The sequence below is a fragment of the Patagioenas fasciata genome, chromosome 23, assembly GCF_037038585.1.
Source record: "Patagioenas fasciata isolate bPatFas1 chromosome 23, bPatFas1.hap1, whole genome shotgun sequence".
NCBI classification, from domain to species: domain Eukaryota; kingdom Metazoa; phylum Chordata; class Aves; order Columbiformes; family Columbidae; genus Patagioenas; species Patagioenas fasciata.
In genome coordinates, this window is record NC_092542.1 from 5004730 (window position 1) to 5030444 (window position 25715).

Sequence of the window (25715 nt, forward strand, 5' to 3'; positions counted from 1 at the left end):
GCGAGGCTTGGATGGGTTCTGCTGGCTCCTGTTTGGGTGAAGATTTGCATAGAGATCAGAGGAGCAGGAAGCTCCGTTCCAACAAGAGACACAGGGGCAGCCTTTTACCATGGCTGCGTACCCCATGGCGAGCCCAAATTCCAGTCTCCCACCATTTTCACCCACTGCTGGGCTTTTGGCTAATCTCTGCCTGCTCCTCATGGCCAGCATGACCAGCAGAGAGCTCCTGCTTGGGAGGCTATTTTATTCTGAATAATATAAGTGAAAGACGAGATGTAGAGGCTTGGAAGCAAGTTCTCAGGTCTACGGATAAATAAGAAATAAGATGTAGACACCAGCAGCTATGAAGCAACAGACCATGGGCATTCAAGTGAAATACACTCAAGTGTATCACGTCCACGTTCAGTATTTTAATGGTTTTTGCGGGATCCTCAGCACTGGGGTGAAGCGCCAGGCTTCATGCAGAGATGTGAGCCAGCGTGTAGTTCATTCAGCGCTTCCTACTATTCATTCGTGTTCCAGTTCTGTAAATAGCCAAAGAACAGAAAAGGGAAACTCGGCAATTTGTAAATCTGGGGGTGGGGATACACGAGGAGCAGAGCTCGGGTTTTCTGGTGTCAGAAGAAAGAGGCAGAGGTGCCGTGTGACAGAGCAGGCTGGCCGGAGGATGAAAGAAGCTGCCGAGAGGTTTGTCAAAGCCTTGGGCCAACACTTTTCTCCTTCCTCTGGGGCAACGCGGTATCGCAGCCAGAACAAGGAGTGAAGACCTGATTTCTGCAGATGTCATTTGGACAGACACCGGCTCCAGAATGGGCTACAGGCAGCTGGGAGCAGATGGAGGGAGAGCAGGGACGCAACACCGGCAGGAAAGGAGCCGTCCTCACTGGCTATAAGAAGCAATATTCCAAATAATTCAAGAAACCAAGGCAGCCTATTCCCTAATAGCCCCCAGCCAGGGTCGCTGGCTACAGCAGCATTTTTTCTCCACTTGTTTAGCAGCTCCTGCTCCCCGCAGGCTCTGGGGACCTTGCCGCCTGCCCCTAAAACATCCGTGCCAAACCACGCTGTTGTTTTCATGCCGAGCGGTGTCACACGTGGGTTAGTACGACACAACTCTTACCCCTTGACGACAGCCCATGTCATCAGCCTCTTGTTTTCCACCGCAGATAGACATGATATGAAAACACAGGTGCAGAGTCTTGCCCAAACTGTCCCTACATTTCCCTGTATCTTCCTCCTGAGCCCCTTCTCTTAGTGCTCGATCACCAAGGGGTTTGTGCACTGAGACACAGCACAAACCTGCTCTTTGGTCTCTAGGATCTTCCCTCCTTCGCCCGCTGTTGCTGTTTTGGGTCTGCTGACAAACACCCGCAGTGCCAGGGGCTCCCCGCTTGTCAGGACAGGACTAGGAACTGTGGGCGTGAGAATTAAAAGGGTGGATTTGTAAGTTAAAAATAAAACTATTCTTTTTCTTTGGGTCTTCATGCAGATTCCAAGGCTCCCTGCCCATAGCTGGGTGCTGGGAAACACACACGGGGAAAGGCAGCTGGGAAAAGAGCGAGCGAGGGCTGTGTGTCCATGAAGTGTAGGGAGCAACGAGGGGGAATTGCCCTTCACCCATCCCCGCAACGCTCTGTCTCTCCCCCAGCAACGTGTGTTTTGTTCTCCAGCCCCATGACACACTGCAGAAGGTCCAGAGAAGTGCTATCAAGGGCTAAACCCCCTGGCATGACCCACAAGGGACTTGGAGACTGACACCTGGGTCTGCCATGGACTCACATCAGTCAATTCGTTCCACGTCTCGTTTGCACAAGGGTACCAAATTGTATTGTAGTTCCCTGGAATAAAGATTGGGTTATCAGCTGCCTTCTCTCACCAGACCATCACCTGCTGGAGCTGAACTCCTACTTCTTGGTTCCTAAATAAACTCTAAGACATTTCCAAGAGAACAGCTATGGGCACACACACACGAGGACACAAGCAGGGCTCGTGTCAGGAGACAGAAGCAAAGATTTTACTGCTAAAAAAAGCTGTGGGGTCATTGCCCATCATCAGCTCGGGTAGATGACGGGAGGGGACAGTGGTGACAGGTCCATCAATGGAGCAATCCTTACAAACACCATTCCCACTTTTTATAACAAGATTCACCCAAAGCACCCTTAATACAGCTTAATAACATAACCAGAGGTAAGAAGAGGCTGGAGGGGAGGGTTCAGCCACGGGAGGAATTTGAACCAGCAACCTCCATCAGGCCATGGCTTTAGGATAACAGGTTCTGGATCCCTTTGCATAGGTAAAGCAGAAAGGCACGCGTCCTAGCGGTAATTTGGCTAGCTGGCTTGGACTGCAAAGCCTGACTTGCCTGGCCACGCGTGGAAGGCGAGATCTAGGGACAGACCTGGCTGGCAGGGACCGTGCTTGGTAGTAAAGGGAAAGGATTTATCATAGAGCTCATTAGAAAACATCTGGGCTCAGCAAATGACCTGGAATGCGACTCGGCAGCGGGGCGCTCCTCTCTTTTCGAGTCCCGAGAATGCGAGCTCCCGCAGGGTAAGACTCGAGCCAGCTGTTTCCTCTAATCCCATCAGTCTTGCCTTCGACAGGGGTCCAAACGAGAAAGTCCCGTTCCCTCCCCTCGGTGACTGGGATTAGTGGTTTCTCTGTAGTGCCGTGCCAATGCATTTTGGGGCCCTGGGGCAGCGGTAAAAAAAAATGTACCCCTCCCATCTCTGAGCAAGTCCAAGTGTGTTTAAGCGCTTTATTTTCCACCTTGCCCAATCGTTCCCGCTCCCAGGCACTCCAGGCCCCTTCGTCCCTCCCTCCCTCGCTTCCCCAGCGACTCAGGTCATGCAAAATCCTCCTCCTATTCAGTTTGTGGCTGCAGGGGCAGTTTCTATCCGGGAGGGCTGGGAAGAAGCTGTCTGGCTTCATTTGCAGGTGCCCTCTTCTCTAAGAGTTCAAAGAGTTTGTTCCTTTCTACTTCAAAAATACCAGCTTCCTCTGACTCCATCACAACCGGCTAAATCCCCTCTGATAACCATCTTATTTGCTGCTGCACGTCTTCCCCCCACTGCAATGCCTCAGATCCTCTTATTATATTAATTATTTTTCTTGCAGCGCTGCTTGAAGCCCCCAGCCAAGCTCAGGGCTTCATCACAATAGGTGCTTGTATGTGTTTAGAGACAGTTCTGGCACCGAAGCGCCTACAAACTGTCGACCGGCAGCACAAACAGAATGTTCACATGTGTGCAGGGAACATTTTGCACATTACCAAAAGGAAACCGGCACCCGCCTGAACCGGGGTGACTCAGCCCGGGCCAAAATTGCGCTGCTGTTGCATAGGAAGAGGCTCACGCACAAATTCTCTGGCTTTCTAAAAAAGCGGCCAAAATCAGAAGCCTCCAAGCGCCGGTTGCTTAAGTCCTGCTACTGCAAGAGAGCGTCGGCGCTTTTTAAAATGAGAGTAACAAAGAAAAGAGAATGTATGCATGTATGTATTCACTAAAAGATCAAACTCCTCTGCTCCTGTTCCCCTCACCTTACAGAATACAAATGCAGGTGATAACATGATTTTCATATTTTACAAGGTGTGGTTCCTAAATCATAGAAATGTGGGACCTTGAGAAATCTGCTTTTGTTACCTCCCTCTCCTCCTACCCTGAAGCAGGATTGTGATTTTTGAGTTTGTGAAGCAGATAAAGCTACTGAATCTGATGAAGAACCAAATGAGAGCGTCTTAGCTTATCACTGCTTGCTTGATCGTGCTGAGACATCCATGCTAGCACTGGAGCAATTGTTCATCATTCCGGTTTTAATTTGGGTAACAGGGACTGCCTCAGTGGCTGCTCCAATGTATGACAAGAGTTAACGCTGAAGTCTCAGCTGAATAATTACAGGCTCATCCTGTGCTCAGAGGAGTCACAATGACCTTCTCTGGATCCGCCAGCCTACCTCTATTTATACCTAATATGGATATAAAATCCACAACTTAGCAGATAGTAAACTAGAGCCTCCCATAAGCATGTCGCCTACTAGGATGCTCCCCAAAGATTTAAGGGAGTTATTTCTCAGGCCTTTAAAGAACCCAGTAAATTTGCTCTTGTGTCTGATGTGGTGCAGATAGCAGGACCACGCGGACTTTCCCATTTAGTCCCAGCCCACAAACACTCCTGCAGTTCCAGCCCCAGGCTTCCATCCATCATTCCAAGATGCATTTATTGACATACAAAATACTCCGACGCTCCACACATTAGGCTATGAAACCATGTAATCTTCAGAGACAATTAAACCAAAACCGGGCCCCGTGCCTGGAAAAAGGAGTGGGGGGAAGAACGAACCATCGGCCGTTCCCTCAAACAAACCGGAGGAAAACAGCCCAAAAGGGAGGAGCTGGAAGAACAAAGCCGTAATGATCGGCAGAGAAATAGGTTGTCTTACATCTGAGAACCACGCCAGGGACTCCTTCAGGGAGTGTCTGATAAACAAGGTCCTTGAGCTGAAAACTTTCTGCATTTAGTTCATACCAGATGAAGTCACGGGACGGAGACCAGGAGCAATGCGGTCAACGTTCGTGGCCTTGGAAGTTGAGGAGAATTTACGGCCAACGAGAACAGTTAGATCATCTGATACGAATCCATGTGTGTTACAGGTCATTTGGTTTGACCCAGGTGGAGCACAGTAACTTCCACTTAAGACATTAAGAGTTGAAAAATCCACCCATTCCTCTAGTAGCTTATCCCAGTCTCCCTGCTCACGATTCAGGGCCTCACTGCTCTTCTGCATGGGTCAGGCTTCAGGCTCCAGCCATTGCTTCTCATTATTGCTTTCCCTGCTGGCAGCAAACCTTTTGATTTCTGGGTTTTCGTAAGCCCTAAATCCTTGCAATCTCTAGGTACGATCAGCGTTTGTTGTGCCTCAATGTTGAACTTGACATTTGATTATATCAAAAACTATATTGCTCCACTTGCATTTTCATTTGCATAGCATCCCAACAAATAGCAATTAGTTGCCTGCCACCAGTTTTATATTTACTTCAGCTTATTAATGAAAATGACAGATAACACAAAGCGTTATACTGACACGGCATCCACAGAACCAGAGTGTCACCGCTTTGCAAATCAGACATGAAGCCATTAGGACATGAAATGATTTTCTTCTCCTGTGGCCTCAGTCAACCTTTGAACATAGAAAGAGGTTGCTAAAGAGAGAGATTGCACAACCCACAGCAGTTACCTGCAGCCTAAGCCTCTTTTCCCCTTACTCCATTAGTAACTACAGCCCTTTCTCTCTTATTGTTCTGTGCAGGAGTTTGGTGATAGAGAAACAAGTGACTGTAAGAAATGAAAGGGTGGATATAAAGGGTAGAAACACTCCCCTTCCACAGCATCTCTCTACCTTGTTTGAAACACTCCCACAGCACAACTTTATCTTGTTCTTCCAGCATCTTCAAAGAGCAGAAACCAAAGTATTTTGTGAATTGTGGAGTGTGATTTAATCCAGCACAGATGAGTAATGAACTGTGGGGTCCCAGAATATACGCTGACAGTAAAGAGCTGAATTTTAACCAGGAATTAAGTAGGTTTTAAAGCCATGACCAAGTGGAGAGAGTATCACCATTTCCACTTTACAGGGGAGAAAACTGAGGTGCTGTCTATCACAACTGGGCTCCTAAATCCTCAGGGAACGCGCAGCTCGTGGGATTAGTAATGGTTTGGGGTTAAGCTGTTAGTCACTCCTAACGACTTCAAGTGTAGCACTGAGGGGGAGGAAGAATACCCTCTAAAACTTCTAAAAAGAAACACACCCTTTCATACAACAGGAGATTTATGAACTGAATTTGAACTGGTAAGGGCATGACCTTTTCTAGGAAGCGGCACACACTCCTAACCCAGAGCTGGAGTCATTACAAGCAGTACTAATAAAGACTACAGATGAAGAGTGATTTATTAGTCACCAACAACTTTCTCAGCATCTTTATAAGCTACAGGAGGTGGGCATCCACCACCACGAGGAACATCCAGCTCTAAAGAGCTAAGAACGCTCTGTAGCTAAGTGCTGACAGCCAGAAGTCACAAGAGAAACAGCGATCCACAGCTGAATTTCCATAAACTATGTTCCCATTTAAGTTTCAATCTCAGCTAAGCATTCCACTGTGGGTGGGCTATAAGCTGGACTCTCGGAGCAATTAAGGCACAGTATGCATTGCAGACAGCTGCCTACTGGAGCCGGCGTGCCAAAATTTGCACCAGTCCCATTTACAAAGGCGAGGGTAGGTTGGGAGATGAGGATAAAGTTTATTTCTTACCACCGGGATGTGTGCGGCGGGGGGAAAAGCAACAAAACCCAGGCAGCTCGGAGCAAAAGGAAAGGTCAGCAATGGCTCGCTGGTTCGGAACATGGCTGAAAAAAGTGGTTTTCCTAACTGGTTACTGATTATTCTAGCTAAAGTGTAAGAGCTAGGCCTCGTGGTACATCCCTACCACAACTACAGTCTCCTTTAGTCCACTCGTGCACCCGCTGCTCATGTTTGCAAACAACACCTCTGTGATTTCGTGTTGCTCCAAAAACTCAGAGGGAACCCAATAAAAATCCCCGGAAAACCAATTCCTTCTCCTTGGAGAATCACCTGTGTTGAGTTACATCATCACTGCTGTGTTCCCAGTACTGGAATGGTACTGTCTCCTTGCTATTCTCCCTCTATCTCGAGCTGTTACCTAAGTTCATATTTAAGACAGATCTACAAAGGCAGTGACTATCTTCTGGTGTCCAGCTTATGTTACAGCTAACACAGCGGTGCCCTGTTCCATGAGATTCAAAGAACTGCAAGACATTTCTGTATTTTCTCTCCTTATCATATTCAGATTTACACTAAATTCAAGATTGAGGATCTCAGTGCTTTACACCTATTGGCAATTCTATAAGCAAGCACCTCGTAGACAATAAACCAGTTCCCTCTGAGACTGATCGCTGACCTTGGCCACAGCTTCTCCCATCGTTAAAATGGGAATTAAGAGCCTTTCTACCTCTGTTCATCCCATGTTTAGTTTGTCGTTTCTCCAGGACAGAGATTGGTTTTTATTTGTGCGTACAGCATCACGTACAGCAAGGTCTCGATCTTGGCCAAGGCTCCTCGCCGTGATTGAAATACAAAGAAATGACGGGATCTTGATCAAATATGAAGAACTTGGATAAACAATAGAAAAGCAGCTTGATATTTTTTTGTCCTGCAGTCTTTGCTTTTCCCTGCCTTGTTTATTCATCTCAAAGCATCAGCAGACCTCTAATCAAGCTGTTAAGAGGCAGATTTGTGGCCAGTCGAGCACTTAGGGAGTCGTTAAACATTCAAAACCAGTTCTATTCAGCAAACAGCTCTTTTGTTTTACCTGCCTAGATAGTGGTATGGTTTCTTTACTCACTGTATACTCACCATTTTCCTATTAAAATCGCATCAGGGTGATGCAGCAACTTCTCCATTAAAAGCTCTCGCGAAGTTTTGCGTAGGGACACCTGACTTTTTCAGGCCTATCTTGTTTGCACTTTTTGGTACCGATCCAAATCACGCTACGCTTCGACAAAGCAATGATTTCAGCAGGCTTCAGAAAAGAGGAAAAATGTGATAGTTTCCAGATGAGTGTATTATACTAAATTTAACATGCCTTTTGGTACTTAGAATTTCCACTTTTCCCTCTTCCATTTATGTAATTAGAAATCAAGCAGCAGGAAACCGTTCCTATTCCAGCCCCAGCTGGGAACAGTACGGTCTCATTCCCATAGAGGGAAACGGGAGACTTGTCCTCACCAGGAGATATTTTGCACAGCTTACACGGACAGGTTCAAAAGTAGGTTTTGAATAATACAGTTTTAATTAAAGCAAAACAGATATGAATACAGGCCCGTTATGTGCTGGTTATATATGCATATATATCTCAACACAAGCAACAAGCAAGGCAGCTGTGACAAACAAAAAACTTAAAAGAGCAGTGACAAAACTTAATTTCCACTTTTTAGAATAAAATTGTGCATTTTTTCCACACTCACCCCAATGTATTTCATTGTAATGAGCAAGAACATTCGTTCTGGTTATTCTCTCACTAGCAATAAATGACATGTTGTGAATGGGTATCTACCTGGGTACCCTCCGAGTCCCAGGGCCAGAAGAACCACTTGATCCCAGGCCACAGTAGATCATATTCAGTAAGAATTAACTTTAGAAGGTCATATGTGACATAAAGCAGGGCATACCAGAGCAAGACAACTCATTACCGGGGACACTTAATAAAAATGGAACCCCCCCTCACGGCCCAAGTGACACAGCTAAAGCTTTTTCTGCATGTTGACCATTGTTATACTCAAGAGTTGTTTCTGCTTTTGGTTGTTTCTTACCCAGGTTGATGCTCATCTCTTCAGCTGAACCCGCTGGCTTACCAGACTGCTTAGCATCGCAACACACACACACACACACACAGAACTCAACAAGAACACTTTCCAAACCACAGCGGAGCTACGGCTCCAAAGTACATAGTTCAAATTAAAAATTGGGGCCAGATAAAATGATTCAAAATTGGGAAGAAAGAAAGAGATCCTGTTTCCATTATGCTGTTTTGACCTGACAGATGAATGCAGTCCGGCAAGGGAGGAGGTGGAAAAACAAGGACATGCTCAAGCAATGGTCCTGGATGGTATCGTGCTTTGACAGTCTTTAATGCTGTTCTGGCACTAAAGCTATTTTATTTCACAAGTCCATTGCTCTAGGCGAGCTCTTCAGCTTCTGTTGGCTCTGGGCACAGCTCAACATGTTTCTTCGGTGTGCGAGATCCACACGCATGCCCAGGGAGGTGTGGGGGTGCGGGAGTGCTGTAGCACCCAGACCAGATCTCAGTCCTGCTGCTCGGTAAGATAAGGGGTTCCTCAAGCTCTCTGAACTCAGCAGACTGGTCCTCGGTCCATCCCCTTCCTTTTATTGGCATGGTTTAAAAAGCAAATATTGCGCAACTTGTTTCCATTGTGTTTTCCTTTCTGGAGAGGAATGTTTTTGTTACTCTTCCATCTGCCAGCACTCACCATGCAGCAGAACAGGCTCTCAATAAAGGAAAGCTCCGTATCAATCTATACCATCCCCTTTCTCTCTTGGGACACATGCATTTACATCTCGTGCTACGTGGCCAACATGCAGCAAGCATTGGACAAAGAAAAGTGGACCTTGAGAGGCATCTCAATAGATAGAGAATTGTGCTGAGTAAAGAAGCACTGATGACTTCTTGAGTCAGGAGAAAAGCAGCAGACAACATGCCAATGAGTAATTACAAGGACTGGGGTAAATGTAAATAGAAAGTACTCAGACCAGTGACCTGCTCAAGTAATAAAGAGCTTTAAATATTTACTGACCTGTTCCCATACACTGAAACCTCTATGTTCATCCACAGAAGAGGGGTGAAAAAACAATCAACTCAAAAGGCAAGCTCGGAGCCAGATGGTGTGTGCATCTGTTTAATTCGGCCCCTGTACCGAGGAGGTTTCAAACCTGGGGCACTTTGTGAGTCAAAGCTCCAAGAGCTGGCGAGCTGCAGTCACACCCTCAGGGTCTGCCCTTTTGGATTCTGCCTCTTTGGAGAGGACAAAATTCCAATTTTAAAGGGCAACTGTACAAACAGGACATAGGAGTATTTATATTCCTCTCCAAACACCGGCACAAGCAGCAGGGGTCTAGTGGGTGATTTATGAGGTGGGAAAGCTTCTTTGAACTGTATGTTAGATGGGGGTCGCCTTTCAAGAGGGGAGAGGAACATACGGCGGCTGTCTTTTCTGAAGAGCTCTCGCAGTGGCATTTACCCAGGTGGTCACAGCTGCTGGGTACTCAAAATGAAGTCCTTTCCTTCCATTCTCTCTCTCACATACAAAGTCAACACACAAGAGAAGGCCATTTTGCTTTTATTTATTTCCCAGAAGAGCTCTTCCTTGCACTTTCCAGACACGATACAAAACAAGCAACAGAACTTTTGTTTCATGTACAGAAACAGTTTGTTGGAGTATAAAGAGTTACTGGTGATCGTTACTGAACAACGTTGGTTTATTCCAGGGGCACTTCAGTATTCCTGAGGAATAATCATTGATTTCTCCTTCCTTCCCACTGGGATAGTCTTAGTCATTAGTCACTGTTCCTGTAAAGTAAGAAGGCTTGTATTATTAAAAAGCCATTTGGGTTCCTTACGTGGAAGGTGCTGCACGATGTAAAGCAAGTCACCGGGCTCTGTAGCATTTCCAGAAGGTAGGGTAACATTTTCATCCTTCGCTAGACTGAGAAGCTGAGTATGGAGAAGTTAAGCAGCTATTTTCATATTCGAAGCGTGCCACGTTTTCATGCACACAAGTCTCCATTCTGATAAAATGAGTGCTTCAAAACCACCCCCCCCAACATCATTGTTCAAGTTAACTATTCCCAGATTGAATGGAAATCAGAAATCAAAGCCACAAAGGGCAGGAGGAAAGGCTTCAGTTGCCAACCTTCTTGTAGTGCTGCACATCAATATAATCCACATTGCAAGCAAAGGGCAAGGGTTGTGCGTTTTTTGGGTGATAAATAATACAGGCTAAATAACTTGAAAAATATGATAGTTTCCATTTTGCAGGGAAACCACAGGCCATGTAATTCTCAGCCATACCTTGAAGTAACTGCTAGAAGTTGATTTAAAATTCAGCTGAAGTCACAGTGACATCCTCTTGATCAAATTACTTAAAAGGCCCTTAGAATCTTCTAACCACAAATTAGAATCTTTCTGCATTTTAAGTAGTCTCTTGATCTAGATGAACGGCTCTTGCATTGGTGTTAATATTTCATTATCAACTTACTAACCCAAAGGACGGGCAGTGTGACGATCCCAGTTACAGCTGAAACAGCTGCAAAGCTGCTTTGTAATCTCCTGATTATTTGGTATCATGAGGGTCCTCTGTCCTCACTCATTCTCACTTAGGATTCCGAATTAAGAACTTGATCCTGAAGAATCAAGAATCCAGGCTGGGTAAAGCCCCGAGTAACCTGGTCTGACCCCATATCCAGCCCCAGTTGGAGGTCAGAAGAGATGACCTCCTCAAAGTCCCTTCCAACTTGAATTATCCTGTGATCCTATGAACTTGACAGGTTTGGAAAACTAGAAATGATTTTGTTTCAAGTTTATCCGTGTTGCATTTTTCTCTCTCAATAAAGCTGATTTTCTTGCAGAATCTCACATTTTGACAAGTTGGCATTTGAACAGAAACTGGTTTGTAAAGGAAGTCCTACAGAGTTTAGTTACAACAGTATTTTCTAGGAAAAAAACAGATGAGTGATAATGTAACAATATTTTCCATGCTCCTAACCAACAAATGAAATAATTTTGTTGTAATAACCCCAGAGCCATTATCCATGACACGACATTTTGGAGAGAATTAATGACATTAACCATTAGATGGCTTCATCCACGTCTTCCCTCTCTCAGCGTGTTCAGTCTCTTTGTGCCAGAGAAAGCGCACTGGAAACTATTTGTCTAGTTTTGTGCCACGCAGGCAGCTGTGCCTCTTCTGTGAAGTGTCCTTCCAATTACCTCATGCTTCGAAGGACCACCCTTGCTCCTGAGCACAGATTAGTCCTTAATCCAAACAAAATCCCTTACTAGGCTGAGTTGAAAGTCAGTTTTCTGCTGCCTGACGTCCCTAGTAACAAGCATCCTTAAATGAATGAGTTTTTCTCAGAACATATGAACGGGGTATTTACCATTCACATGAAGCCACTGACGTGTCATTCCAGTTTCTTTTTGGACACAAACTGGAGGAGTACCCTCAGGATGGTGCGGAAATGTTAACAAACCTGCCTAGAAGACTCATACACAGACTTCTGGTTCCGGGCTGTAGCTGGTAATGTTGTATCATCTGCATCTAAGCCACAGTTCCTCTGTATTGCTATCCAGAATATTTTATTCTGAAGAAGTTGAAGAATCTTGTCATTGCTTCCCTTTCTTAACAGGCAGCTGAAGAAAATATTTGTAAACAGGTATGTCTAGTAGGCCTGCAGAAGGCTGGCAAAAGCTCATCTGCTGGTAAATCTAAGAGGACTGGACTCCACTTCCCGGTCTAAATGCATCAGGAAAAAGTCTAAAAACACCTTCACGCTTCTTTCATTGGACAGACGAGCAACACGGAGGTAATTTTTGCATTCTGCATACTTCACACGCAAAGCTCCTGGCAGAACATTTCACCTCAGTACTTTCTGAAGTGCTATAATAACTATAACTATGTCTAACAAGTTTACTGCTAAACACACCAGATATTAAAACTTTCTCAAGAGTAGGGGGAGAATCCTCAGCAACACAAGTCTCTTCTTACTAGCACTCTTTTGGGTGAGGCAGAGGAATATCCATGTAAATGGTGTCTAGATATACCGCTTAACGCTAATTTATAAACACTTACCAATTAATAGTAACTAATACCGATACTTACTTTTACAAATTTACCATGGAGAAGATATGGAGACTGGAAGTCATGTTGGCAATTGGAATAAGCCATTCCTAACCCCATGCCGGACCCAAAAGTGATAGGCCATGTCTTTCCTGTGCGGAAGGCAAGCAGAGAGGAAAAGTTACAGTCAAAAAAGAGCTGTTCTTGTCCCATGGCAGTGAGATCACTGTTAAATAAGCACCAAGAAAGAATGGAAGATGCCTATCACGCATTTTCAAGTCCTAAGAGTCCTAAAATCAGCCCCACACCCGACCACTTCAGAAAAATAACAATAGTAAAACATCATATTTAGAATTTAATGGAGAGCAATCTCTGAAGTCAAGATACTACTGAAAATTATTCTGTTGCCAAAACATAACTAAAAAAAGAATTTAAATCAGTTTTGGCAAGACTGGCATAAAGTGAAAGGGGAAAGGGTCCTGGGGACAGCAGGGTGACCATGAGCCAGCACTGGGCCCTTGTGACCAGGAAGCCAATGGTACCTGGGGTGGATTAGAAGGGGGTGGTCAGTAGGTCAGAGAGGTTCTCCTGCCCCTCTACTCTGCCCTGGGGAGACCACACCTGGAATATTGTGTCCAGTTGTGGCCCCTCAGTTCCAGAAGGACAGGGAACTGCTGGAGAGAGTCCAGCGCAGCCACCAAGATGCTGAAGGGAGTGGAGCATCTCCCGTGTGAGGAAAGGCTGAGGGAGCTGGGGCTCTGGAGCTGGAGAAGAGGAGACTGAGGGGGATCAATATGGAAAGGGGGAGTGTCAGGAGGATGGAGCCAGGCTCTTCTCGGTGACAACCAGTGATAGGGCAAGGGGCAATGGGTTCAAACTGGAACACAGGAAGTTCCACTTAAATTTGAGAAGAAACTTGTTCCTGGTGAGGGTGTCAGAGCCTGGCCCAGGCTGCCCAGGGAGGTTGTGGAGTCTCCTTCTCTGCAGACATTCAAACCCACCTGGACCCCTTCCTGTGGAACCTCAGCTGGGTGTTCCTGCTCCACGGGGGGATTGCACTGGATAAGCTTTCAAAGTCCCTTCCAACCCCTGACATTCTGGGATTCTGTGATGTCTAGACACACGGCCCCAGTAATTTGGCTCAGGGTTTCCTGCAATTCCAGAATTTGAGCTGAGCACAGTAGGACCTGAGAAAGACGCCACGTGTAACAACCTTGTTACACAACAGTTAAAAGTTTACGCAACTTCAACTCAACTGAAAACAAATATGACCAATAAAGAAAGATTTGGTCTAACACGCTGATTAAATCTGCCATGCCTCAAAGATTTCTTGGTTTTAAACCACACCTACAACAGACAGAAATTAGGAAACCAGGCAGTCAAAATTGCTGCAGTACACTTACTTTTGAAGAAGATGACTGAGAAAACAATTCCTAATCCAAATCCAGCACCTGTAAGAAGAAATGCAGCGAGTGAGGACTAAAATAATGCAAAGTAATGGAAAATTATTTAGTTCTTTACAGCACTTCTTTGTTCTAACTCAGGAATATCAGACTACATATTATTACAGAACACCGAACAAATACGTTCGTAAATAGCAATTTTGAAAGAAAATAATTCTTGTTTTCTTAAGTAACTGTAAGAAACTAATTCAGATTAGAATCCCAACACACACATTATCACAAGGATTTGGGAAACAAACCAGACTCTTGTCCCAGGGAAAGTTACTGAATTTCTGTCACCATCTACAATGCGGAATTAAGATTTATTTGGCTCATTGTCAGCAAATGAGAAACACTTAAATGAAAACTTATTGTGTCCTTGAGCTTTAGATTTTGCAGATGAATATCTTATTGTATTTCGTTTATCTCGCTATTTTAACTACTTCAATGTGTGTCCCGAGGGCAGCAAAACTTTGATGCCTTATGTTATCCTATACCTTGCAAAAAAAAGCTCCAGGCTGCTTATCTTTCACATCCACAACATTCATTATGGAGCATATTTAAGCACATTAGGAATGACTGACTTTTCACATCCTTATACTATATATAGAAATAACTGCAGCAGTTGAGAAATTAATTAAAAGACATACTTTCTTTTAAAATAGTCCTAAAAGCATGTGATCCTTATTTAAGCTCCTGTTGAACACATTACTAAGTGGGTTGAGTCCAGAACAATGCCAAAGAATCCTGTACCCTCTTGGCTTCTAGGAGTAGGTTGCATTTTTTCCTTAAGTTTCCTTCTGCTCTTTAAAACTTTTTCTTTGCTAAAAGTGTGGCACAGATTCTTGAAACAATACTTACTGCACTAAGCACCCCATGGTTTTTAATTGATTAAAAACCCTTGAATATTAGAAGAAGGATGGCTAAGCAGATGAGCGGAGCAAATCTCATGTTTACTCCCATTAGGACTTCACTATCTGTATTTACTGCAAGCTGGAAATCAGAGTTGCTATTGCAAACTCTTCGTTTTCCTCCACATCTTCATTAGCTCTGATGGTGACAGAGATAACTGCTTTACCAGGTCATCACAAAACATGCAACTCAGGGAAGAGCTCTGGCTGCCCGCCAAGCGGTCCTGACATCGCTTCCCCAGACATTTTCGAAGCCGAGCGTTTCGCAGAAGGTCGGGGTTTCACTCTAATCATTTGCACAGCGAAGGGAAAGTCTCAGTTCCTCGGATGTCTGGTCAGAGCTCCAGGCTTTTTCTGCGTTTCAGACAGTGATACACTACTTGGAGCATCTCTAACTACTGACTGGAAGAGACAACAGGCAGTTCATCTGTCCTAAATCCTCTACCCTCCCTCCCCATGCAGAGCCTTCCCTCGGTACCTTTGCTATAATACAGCTGGTGTTGGCTCTCGCAGAATGTTTATGCTATTAAGGATAATTACTATCTGCAAGAATTTCTCCAGCGGACAACTGTTTGGCCCTCTGACCGACTCCCTCTGCCAGTCTTTCCCTACCATACGTAGTCACGCTGCCGGCTTGTTTCAGGCTGTAGGTCTGGACACAATTCCTTTCTGTTCAGCCAGCACGAGGCGTTGTTTGAACTGCCCGGTTCAGACACCTTGTCATGCAGTGGGTGACACTGGTCCTGTGCAAGAAGAGATCCCCTCTGCCAATCCAAACAGTTTAGCTAATCAATGAGAAATTATTTGCAGGATGACAAATATCTGCATCATCTCGATGCAGAGCCCATGCAGTTTGTAACCTCACCACATTTTCCACGACACCAAACCCTCGTTCTTCTTACCAGTGTGGTGGTAACTTGCTTACTTTCTCGTCTTCAAAGTCTGCACTAAGGAAGCAGCTTTTGTTAATACAGTTTATTTCCATTTACTTCCCGAAATGGTCATCATCTTGTATTCTCTTCACCTCCTTCACACGCTCTCTCACATTACAGCCCCATGTGTAAGGGCTCCATGCAGATGCCATCAATGCTGCTTCCTCTTGGCCATGGGGGAAGCTACAGGATACACTTCAAGGTGAAGAAATTATTACTTCTGCCAGCTGCAATTCAGTCTCAGCCTAAACCAAAACCTAGGCCTTCCCCCCACGCTAACACCCAACACTACTGTTAAGCAGATGTGGGCCAGCACGACCGACTTGCTAAGACACAATAGTCCCGCCTAAGAAAAGCTTTTATCTGAATTAGCGATAAGCCTGGTTCTAGGGAAGGGATTTTTCTCTTTCATTAAAATGCAGAATGTCAATTTTAGAGGCTGCAGGAGGAAGGGGAGTACAGTGGCTGATTAGTTTAAGGAGATGATGGTAAGATATCTAGGGCCTTGCTCTAAGTAATGAAAATGCTACAGAGAAGGAAGAGATCTGACAGCTAATGGGTTTTTGTTTTCTGTCCAAGAATGCAGCTTTAGAAACAAAGCCAAAAAGGTACCTTAGCTTCCCTCACCCCAAGTCAGGTTCTCTCCTTTTCTTACTGAGGAACAGACTACAGTCTATGCCAAAAACTGTGGCTGATCACAACACCCAATTAATTAGAAATGCTCAAATCTGTCCCCTCACATCAGCCAGTACATATACATGATTTGCTCTTTTCTACTTTTTTTTAATGTTTAAGCATTGGTTTTAACTTAAACCCAGACGCTTTAGCTACGTTTAATTTCTTAGCCCATCTGGTTAAGAACCTATTTCTGTGGGTAGTTTGTCACTCATCTTCATTCCACTAGAAAGTATTTGTGGTTATGTGGTCATTTCCTGCGTCTCCAGGACCAACGGGGAGCAAAACCATCTTGTCTTGGAAGCAAATAACACATTTCACTTTAATTCTATATAAAGTTACACCAGAGATAAACAATGGCAGAGCTGTTGATGAGTTTTACAGGTTTACATTCTCACATGCTCAATTTCCTTTCAAAGAGGCAACACGTTGCTTCAAAGAACCTCCCACCTGAGCAGGGGACACTGGGTCTGCAGCTGTTTCTGCTAAAGATCAGCACCTCTAGGCCAGGCTTTAACTTCATAACAACAAAACATGAAAGGTTTATCTTACAATAAAAACAAACGAACATGGAAAAGCTAAGGGCTTGATCCACGCCGGGCATATTTCCCCTCCCTTTCTTGCATGACAGACTCTTTGGAGGAAAAGGCCACAGGAAAGACTACAAGGCATTTTTCACCTCCTCTGACAGTTTAAAATGTTTAACTAGAAAAACAGTCTCTTCCACCCTACATCTATCATTTCAGCTTAAACTCATTTACAGTCAGTGTCACCAGGGGACAAGGCCATTCTGTGGACATCTTAGTCCCGTTCCCCGCTATGTGGCCCGGCCATATGGACCAGCGAAGCCACACGGAACTGGATTAGGCAGAAAGCCCACGCTCCCAAACTTCTTCATTCCATTTCTTTTTTTTTTGGTTCCTACACCTTCCAAGAAAAACGTCACGGTACCTCAAATCAATCTAACGCACAGAAGAGCACGCGCCGTATACCCAACAGGACATCATAAAAGTGTCTCGGAGAAAAACACAAATCTTCAGGATGGGCTCCTGCTCCATAAGAACATCTGGAAAAAGCTTTTTCTATAAATTTAATCAACAGTCCCTCCAACAGCGATACTACAAGATTTTTTCCTAGGCTACCCAAGTAGCTACAGGCTGAGGCAGCTATTAAGACGGCCACACCTAGATACACTTTTCTTCAATAGCTAGAAACTTAAAATAGAAGCATTCAAATATGCTTGTTGACATCTGGCAAATGTGTTGCTGTTACTATAGCAGCTGGAAGTTTTTAAATTACTTAACAGCTTTCTTGTTGTCATCAGATTATTTTCCTTTGCCATTCCTTACGCGCAAATACAAAACACGGAGCTTCAGCCTCCTCTCCTTCCGATTCAGTTAATTTGGAATTAAAGGAACTAAATGATGGAAATAAAATGAAGGAGGAGCTTGTGGAAGATGGTTTCTTGTTCTAAGAAAACAGTGACCGCTCTGTACAGACAAGACGCTCTAAAGCTCAGGGATTTGTCCCAACAGAGCAGATTTCTTCCCAGCTGAAAAAGCAGCTTCCACTAGGATCAAGGAAACGCATGGAGCTCAATTAGCTTCTCTCTGGGGACAGGGACAGCAACAGCTTCAAGGTCCAACAGCAGATGTGATGCACTGGAAGTCTGAAAGGGGCATCAGCTCGCCCCAGCACTAAAATTTGTTCTGGGTGAGGAAATACCCATGAAAAGTCAAGATCTTCAAAACAAACACAAATGGCAAGCAACTCTCAAACTATATTCTCCCTCTCATTGTAGGGTGTTCCTTCCTGCCTCCTCCAATCCCTCTTTGGCAAGATACATAGATAATTGTTTTGCAAAAATGGGGAGGAGAGCCTTCTTCATACACCGGGGCCTCTACAGGGCAGTGCTGAGCACCAGTTAAAAATCCGAGACCATGAAATCACTTATTTACAGAGAGAATTAATTTTAAGCAGACTCTTAGCAAGGTCCTTCATGGCAGGAATCAGATTTTCTTCCAACACTGACTTTGAAGCTTTCATTCTCATCTCCCCTGTCGTGTGGCCTGTTTACATAGCAGGCAGGAAAATGAGCAAGGACACCAGAAGAAAACACAGTGAAACTATACACCAAGTACTCGAGGAAGAAGCAAGAAAAAAGCGTGTTTTGTTTTCTTTCAGCATTTGACTGCAGTAACACAGAATACTTGGAATGACAGAATATAAATATCCAAATACCATTATAATACAAAAATCCCAACGTGCTTTCAGGGGCCGCTTTCACCCTGAAGCACTCCTGAGGTTCAGCCTTGAATAAACATCAGCACTTTTGCAGATGGACACACGGCACCAGGAAATATCACCGTTAGCCCATGATCTCCTGAGCAATCCTAGCAATAATCTCGGAGTGGACCAGAGGCTTTTCATCCTCACACTGGTGAATGAGCCGTCGAGGAGAGGGCACATGCATTTTTTCCCTCTTGGAAAAGAGGGAGAAGAGTGGAAGCTGCTCTTTGACAGACAATACACCAAAGGATCTCATCAATATTGCAGCAAGCTTTCAGGCAAAAGCAGGGTTGCACTTGCTTTAAAAGCGCATATATAAGAAATGAGCAAGATACTCCTCATGTGGAAAATATACCTCTGCCAGAAAACTCTACCTTGTCTTACTGCAATAAAATATTCCACTAATGAAAACAACAGCATTGCTAAAAAGAAAGGTTTTGCTGGAGTAAACTCATCCAGATCTAGGGCTTTTTCAAGCCTAATTATGAGGGTTGGCAATCCTACTTCTTCCCACCCATCCAATGTAGGCTGATCGTTACTGACACGTACTGGCCCAGCTAAGAAATGGAGGAGATTTAGAGCAAGAAATGTTATGGTGGCATCTTACTAGCAGAAATGCTAAGGAAAGAAGCCTGATCCTCAGCTCTCTCATTATCAATTTATTATTACCAAGGATGTGCCAGCAGCCCTGAAAGGATTTTCTCAGAGCACTAAATCTGATACAATCCAGAACAAAAAGTTGTTCCCACCTTCTGCTGTAACATCTCAAGGACCAAACGAATGGTTTTGGATATCACTTGGCTTAGAGGTCCCTTCCTGGGGAGTGTCACTGTGTGTCACCTCCTGAGGAAGGCACAGCTGGCATCTCACCAATGCAGAGGACAAGGGAGTCAGTGAACTTTAGATACATTTCCAGCAGAGTTCTTCTGCAGCTTGGGGGTTTAAACGGCTACGCTATCAGATGGAGGGCTCAGCTCTTCTTTCAGGTTTTCTTGCACACCAGAAGCATTGCCCAGGGCAGGCGGGGACAAGAGTCGAGCAGGTCTTCCCCTGGAAGCGCTCACAGCTTCAGTTACTGACTGAGTGGGCACATTTGTGTCCAGTGCTGGGCTCCCCAGTTCAAGACAGATGAGGAACTACTGCGGAGAGTCCAGCACAGAGTCACAAAGATGATTAAGGGACTGAAGCATCTTTCTTACAAGGACAGGCTGCGAGAGCTAGTCTGTTTAGCCTAGAGAAGATTGAGAAGGGATCTTATCAATGCCTATAAATATCTTAAGGGCAGATGTCAAGAGGATGGAGCAGACTCTATTCAGTGGTGCCCAATGCCAGGGTGAGGGGCAACAGGCACAGACTGAAACACAGGAGGTTCCATCTGAATATGAGGAGAAACTTCTTTGCTGTGAGGTGCCACAGCCTGGCCCAGGCTGCCCAGGGCAGGTGTGGAGTCTCCTCTGAGACATTCAAACCCGCCTCGGATCCTATGTGATGTGCTCTGGGGACCCTGTGCTAGCAGGGCTTGGGCTGGGGGGTCTCGACAGGTCCCTCTGACGCCAAGCATCCCGTGATTCTGTGATCCAGGCAGGGCAGAGCTCCCTGACTCAGTCTGATGACCAGCCAAGAAGAACAGCAGGACACAACTCAACTATGGGAACAGGCCCCCGAATCCCTAAAGATTTTCCTGTCTTTTTCTTCCAAAAGATGGTAAGAGCCCCTTAATTTGTAAACAGCCATTGTATTCAGAACTCTGCTAACAAGATACCTAAATATTGCTGTTAGATTTTTGACTGAAAGCCTATTCTCAGAACATTTGTGCATCTCTTTCAAATAAAACAATTTTTCATTGGCTGTATTGCCTTCCTGAACAGTCTAAGCCATAAGCAGTTAATATTTACACTCCTCGGTCTGCTACAAGATACAACCAGTCAAGTTGGATCTTCTCCTGTACGACAGAAGAAAATAACTGGGGGTTACAAACAAAGCTCATATAATAATCCAGTTGTGTGCTCCCATAATACTCATATTCTCCAGTATTAAAAACTAAATCCCAAACAAAGAAGAAATCTTTTGACTTGGTAGCTAAGATTGGATGGCCACATTACAATTGCCAAGCAAAAAAAAAAGCCTACTTCAAAACAGGAATTTCAGGACTTTTGTATATTTAGAGAAAGTCTAATCCAGTTTTCAGAAAGTATAATCAAGTTTTATCATTATATAGACTGACTTTATCCTACTCATAACCATGTGAAGGTTTATTTAAAAATACTGACGTTGCAAGCCATACAATGATTCTTTTTGAAATACTCAATCTGTGGAATGACACAAACAATCCCATTTCACCCTTGCTGTTAACAGAAACAGCTATTCAAGCAGGCTAGATAATGCAAGCCAGAAGAAATCATGTAACAGTTGCAGGAGAATTGAAAGTGCTCTTTTATCTTAAAAAATTCCTATTAAATGGAAATTAGAAGCATTTTATTTTCAGATGTCAAAACAGAGGATTAGAGGAAAATGAACATTACTACACTGGGTTATTTACAAACTTCCAGACTTAATTTTGGTCAATCACAGACATACATCAAAATATTTATCTCCTGCAACAACAAAAAAAAATGAACTTCAGCACAGCAACTTAACACCCAAGCCAAGAAGCAAACAGCTTTCCTAAGATTACCTTTCAATATCAGATAAATCACAGTGTTCAACTCATTTAAAACCACAACAGTTTCAAAACAAGCCAGGGCACACAAGCACAGAACTCTCCCTTTCCTTACACACACTCTTTATTGCCTCCCTGTTCCCTAGAAACGGCATATAATAATAATTTGTCCAAAATTATAGCCTCGTGGAGAAAAAACAACTCTGCCAGTGCTTCATGAGTAACTGTCTTTCCAGATAAACAGGCATGAACTATCCAGCAGTTAAACAAACAAACGAACCCTTTAACCAGGGTTTGAAGGCAGTAGGATGGAAGAAGACCACAATATTATTTACTTCCCTGTCTCTTCTCTGCAGAGCTCCACTGATGAAAAGGAAGAAACGGTTGTGAAGGCTGGAGAGGACACACTATTTTCTGAAGTTTTATAAGCTGGGAAGAAAAAGGAAACCACTGTAGTTTGATTCTCCTTCTACACATAGGAAAAAAGCACAGATTTTGTGATGGGTAAGAAAAATCCGTATGAGGAAGAAAGAAGGAACAGAAAGTGAAATTATTTAAATGACTCCAGGGGTGGAAAGTCTTGAAAATGGTGCGAAGCTGGAGCCAGCATGATCTGGATCACCCAGAGAAACTGCCTGGGCAGCCAAGAAAGCACAACCCAGCCCACTGCACACAAACCACTGAGGGAGGGGGAACCAAAATACCTAGAGCCATCCTCATCAGGAGCAAAACAAATCAATGTCGGCCCAAATAAAAGGGGGGTAAGCACATAAACTCCACTGAACAATGTTTCGATGCTTTGTGCAGGCATACAGAGTTTTAGAGTACTTAACTCTTTGGAATTAAATACTGTCTTAACAACGCCTGACAACATATTCTGTTTTGAACTAACAGGACAAAGTTTTAATACTGAATTACAAGATACACACAGGTAATGATCAAGAGGTGAAAAATACAATACAGCGTTTCAAAATATGTAACGTAAGATAAATACGTATTTTGGATGTTTTAGTGGCATGAGATCAAGTTTCTTCCAGGAGCTCAATCTCCAACTAAACCAGGACAGCATAACTACAAACAACACAGCCACTGCAAACATACTGGCTGAACCAACCGTAGTGGAAAGCCTGACAGACTAATACAAGACAGGACAGGCTGCAGAGCCCCCAGCTATTATTTCAAAACATCCTATTGCTCATAAAGTCATCCCGATAGCTGCAACCTCCCCTTCTCACTCTGTTTCCCATGTCCCTCCAGCCCCCAAATTAATCCACAGGAGTTACTTGTCTCTACAGTTCTCACAGACACTGGAGAACTGTCATGCGTGCAAGGTTTCAGAAATTCAGTGTTCTCCTTTATTTGCAGGGTTTGGAATGGGAAAACACAGGGCTAATCCCAATGTTTGTTCTTCCCCAGCTACTGTCTGGAAAGATCTCTCTTGCAATAGTGCTCAGGAAGGATGTAAAGGAAAGTACAGGAAGGAAACTGTGGCGACAAAAAGGAAAAGTCCAGTGAAGAAGCTGAGGACATAGTAAACTTCTATATCCCACATAACAAGCAACAAAATTCTCAAGTAAAAAAAGTTTATTTTCTTTCTTTCCAGTATAACAACCACCCTTGATAGTTTATTGGAAACTCCACAGTAATATTACAAAAACAATCATCAAAACCACGTGGGATTTTAAAGTCTCTGCAGAGAAAACAATCATTTCCACTGAGACAGCCTAAGAAACTTTGTGTTATCAGTGCTCAGTTAACAGCTATGCCACCGACTCACTTTGCATTTAAAGGCCATCATCATCATCTTCAGTCACAAACTACTGGTGTATGAAGCAACTTCCGTGTTGTTCCGACTTCCAAAGTTCATACAGAGTCATTTGTTGTTAATACCACAGAGGAGGTCACCAGCACTGACACTTCGGTTACTGGATCAATCGCAAAAGCACACAAAACAGAAACGCCAGCACACATGAAGAGCAACATGTCCGAGGCCATCACACTGGGTTTAGTGCTAAGGACAAAATGAAAGAGCTGCAGCCCATGTGCCCTTTTCGGGTCATGTAATGAAAAACATTAATTTCACCAAGACATCTACTCAACACCATCATGAAGCTAACACAGCGAATCCTTGGTCTAGAGCACTAGTACAGAAAGTCTGAGCACATTTTCTTTCTCCTGTTGCCACTTTAGGATGGAAGAAAACACCCCATTAAAACAAAAGGCCTGCTAAAGAGACATGCATCAAAATCAACCTCGTATCCACTTCTTTCAGCCTCCTAGTGAGCCTTCCCATGTTCAAGACTCCTACATGCACATGTACATCTGCAGCATGGAACAAGCCCTTGTTTATAATTTGGCATCCTTAATATTTTATGATAAAGCAACCAATGCTATGGAAATATAAACATATCTGGATATGTTTGTCAGACAAACCTGAATAGAATTTCATAAGGCAAAACATTGCTGTGGAGCACTTGACACTTTGCAAAGGCCTGTTATAAACAATGGAAGTTTCAGTTTACTTTAAATTATTAAACATCTTTTCTAATGGAAAAGTATTAGGCAACTAAACCCCTCAGTTCCTCATCAGCTTTCAAGCATCAGGCCACTACAGCAACTAGAAATAAACATTCGCATTTCTCAGATATTATTTACGGTTCTAAAAAGAGACTTCTGCACCAACATGGAACACGTACCTTTCACATCAGATACTTCACTTCTTGCTCTATACATAGCATGCAAAGATTTGGTTTTGTACACACATTTTGTAAAGCCACAAGCTCTGTCTAGTTGATTTGCCAGCCTGTCACACGAACAGCGCATACGCAGTTACCATCACTCATAAAACAGGTCTAGGTGAAATGTTATGAATGGTTTGCTGCAGATCTGAAGCACTGCAGGCACAGCCATAGTTTTAACTTTAAGGACAAATAAGCATAGATGAAAATCAACAGAACTGTTCCCCTACTTGAAGAAAAGGCACAACCGTCTGCAGGGCTGGGACACCGGCCGGAAAGCTTCTCAATGTCAAACGGCGCACACTTGCCCTAGGTAACACATGCCAAAGCTATCAGCGTGTCACGCTGTGTATTGCTTTTAATAAACACAGCCCACCTCGCACACTGAGTGATGTGAACAGCTCTGCAGAAACAGATTTCGAAAACCAAGCCGTCGTCATAGCGAAACTAAAGGCGGGCAAGGTCGTGGCACTGCGGGACCCGGCGATGCCAACCCGGGCCCCATTCATTCGGGTCAGGAGGCGCCCAGCCGGCCACGGAGCTGGGCACAGGCAGAGATAACACACAGAAACCTCGCATCTTCATCAGAGAGAGTAACCAGAGCTCAAAACGGACCCTCCGCTACCGGATCGCGGGTAAGACGGGGCCGGGCCAGGGAGAAGAGCCCCGGGGCGGCTGTGGGAGCGGGACCGGCGGGGCCAATGCCCGCGGCCAAGGTCACCTTGCCCGGCCCGGGACCGCCCGGCTCCCTTCCACCGCCCCACTCCCCGACCCCCGGGACCAGCGCTGCCCTGCACTGAGGGCGGAGCCGCAGGCAGCCCCGCCGGGGCACACAGCGCGGCGAGACCGCCGCCGACCTACGCCAGGCCCGGAGCGGCGGGGGGGAACGGCCCTCACTGGGCCCTTCCTCCCCAGGCCCAGCCACGCCACGGAGCCAGGCGGACGGCGGCCCTCCCAAGCCCGGAGCGCCTGGCCAGCTGCTCCCGCTCCTCCCCGGGTCCTCCCCCTCCGCCCTGCCCTCCCCGCCCTTACCCAGCTTGACGGCGGAGTCCGCCAGACACCGGTCCCACTTCCTGCCCAGCTCTCCCTCCGACGCCATCTTGGCCGTCCCCTCGCCTCCTCCCCCCGCGCAACTCTCGCGAGATCTGCCGGCGCTGGCCAGCGGCGGAGCGTTAGATCCCGCGAGATTCCCCCCTCCCCGTCCCGCCGCCGTTGTCAAGGTTACCAGCGGGAGGGCGCTATGGCCGCCGTGCTCGACCTTGGGCCGGGCCTAAAAGTCCGCCTTTCCTCATTAGACCAGGCCCAAACGCCCGCTTTTCCCCGTTAGACCCGGCCCATCACAACCCCAGCACCTCCTAAGCCTCATCTCTTCAGCCAGGGCTCCTGCTGTGTCTTTGTGAGGCCTCGCATCCCTCATCCTAAGGCAGGATACCCATTGCTCTCAGAGGCAACTGGCTTAGGCCCAGCAGATCAGTCTGCTCCCCGTAGGGCTATCACCTCAGCCTTGGTAAGAGCCAATCTTTGCTGTAGGGTCCCATCTCTCTCAGGTAGAGTTGGAGATACCCCACTGGACACATTGCTGTGTAGGTTTTCTCTCACTGAGATGCCACATCCTACACAGCTCCTGTATCTGCTTGTCCTCA

The 25715-nt window shown here is 45.2% G+C and overlaps 2 protein-coding genes across 2 annotated transcripts in view; one reads left to right on the forward strand and one right to left on the reverse strand.

Moving 5' to 3' along the window:
• Positions 1–9911: 9911 nt before the first annotated feature.
• MICOS10 (mitochondrial contact site and cristae organizing system subunit 10) lies at positions 9912–25221 on the reverse strand. The gene is made up of 4 exons (XM_065855345.2): positions 25105–25221; positions 13830–13877; positions 12469–12578; positions 9912–10157 (listed from the first exon to the last, which is right to left on the reverse strand). The coding sequence occupies exons 1-4, from the start codon at positions 25169–25171 to the stop codon at positions 10149–10151; spliced, it is 234 nt and encodes a 77-aa protein (XP_065711417.1). The 5' UTR covers positions 25172–25221; the 3' UTR covers positions 9912–10148.
• Positions 24529–25715, forward strand: part of CAPZB (capping actin protein of muscle Z-line subunit beta) — a 62270-nt gene continuing 61083 nt past the window's right edge. Inside the window, exon 1 of the mRNA XM_065855344.2 lies at positions 24529–24707. The gene's annotated coding sequence lies outside the window, so the exon portion shown is untranslated. The remainder of the gene's footprint in view (positions 24708–25715) is intronic.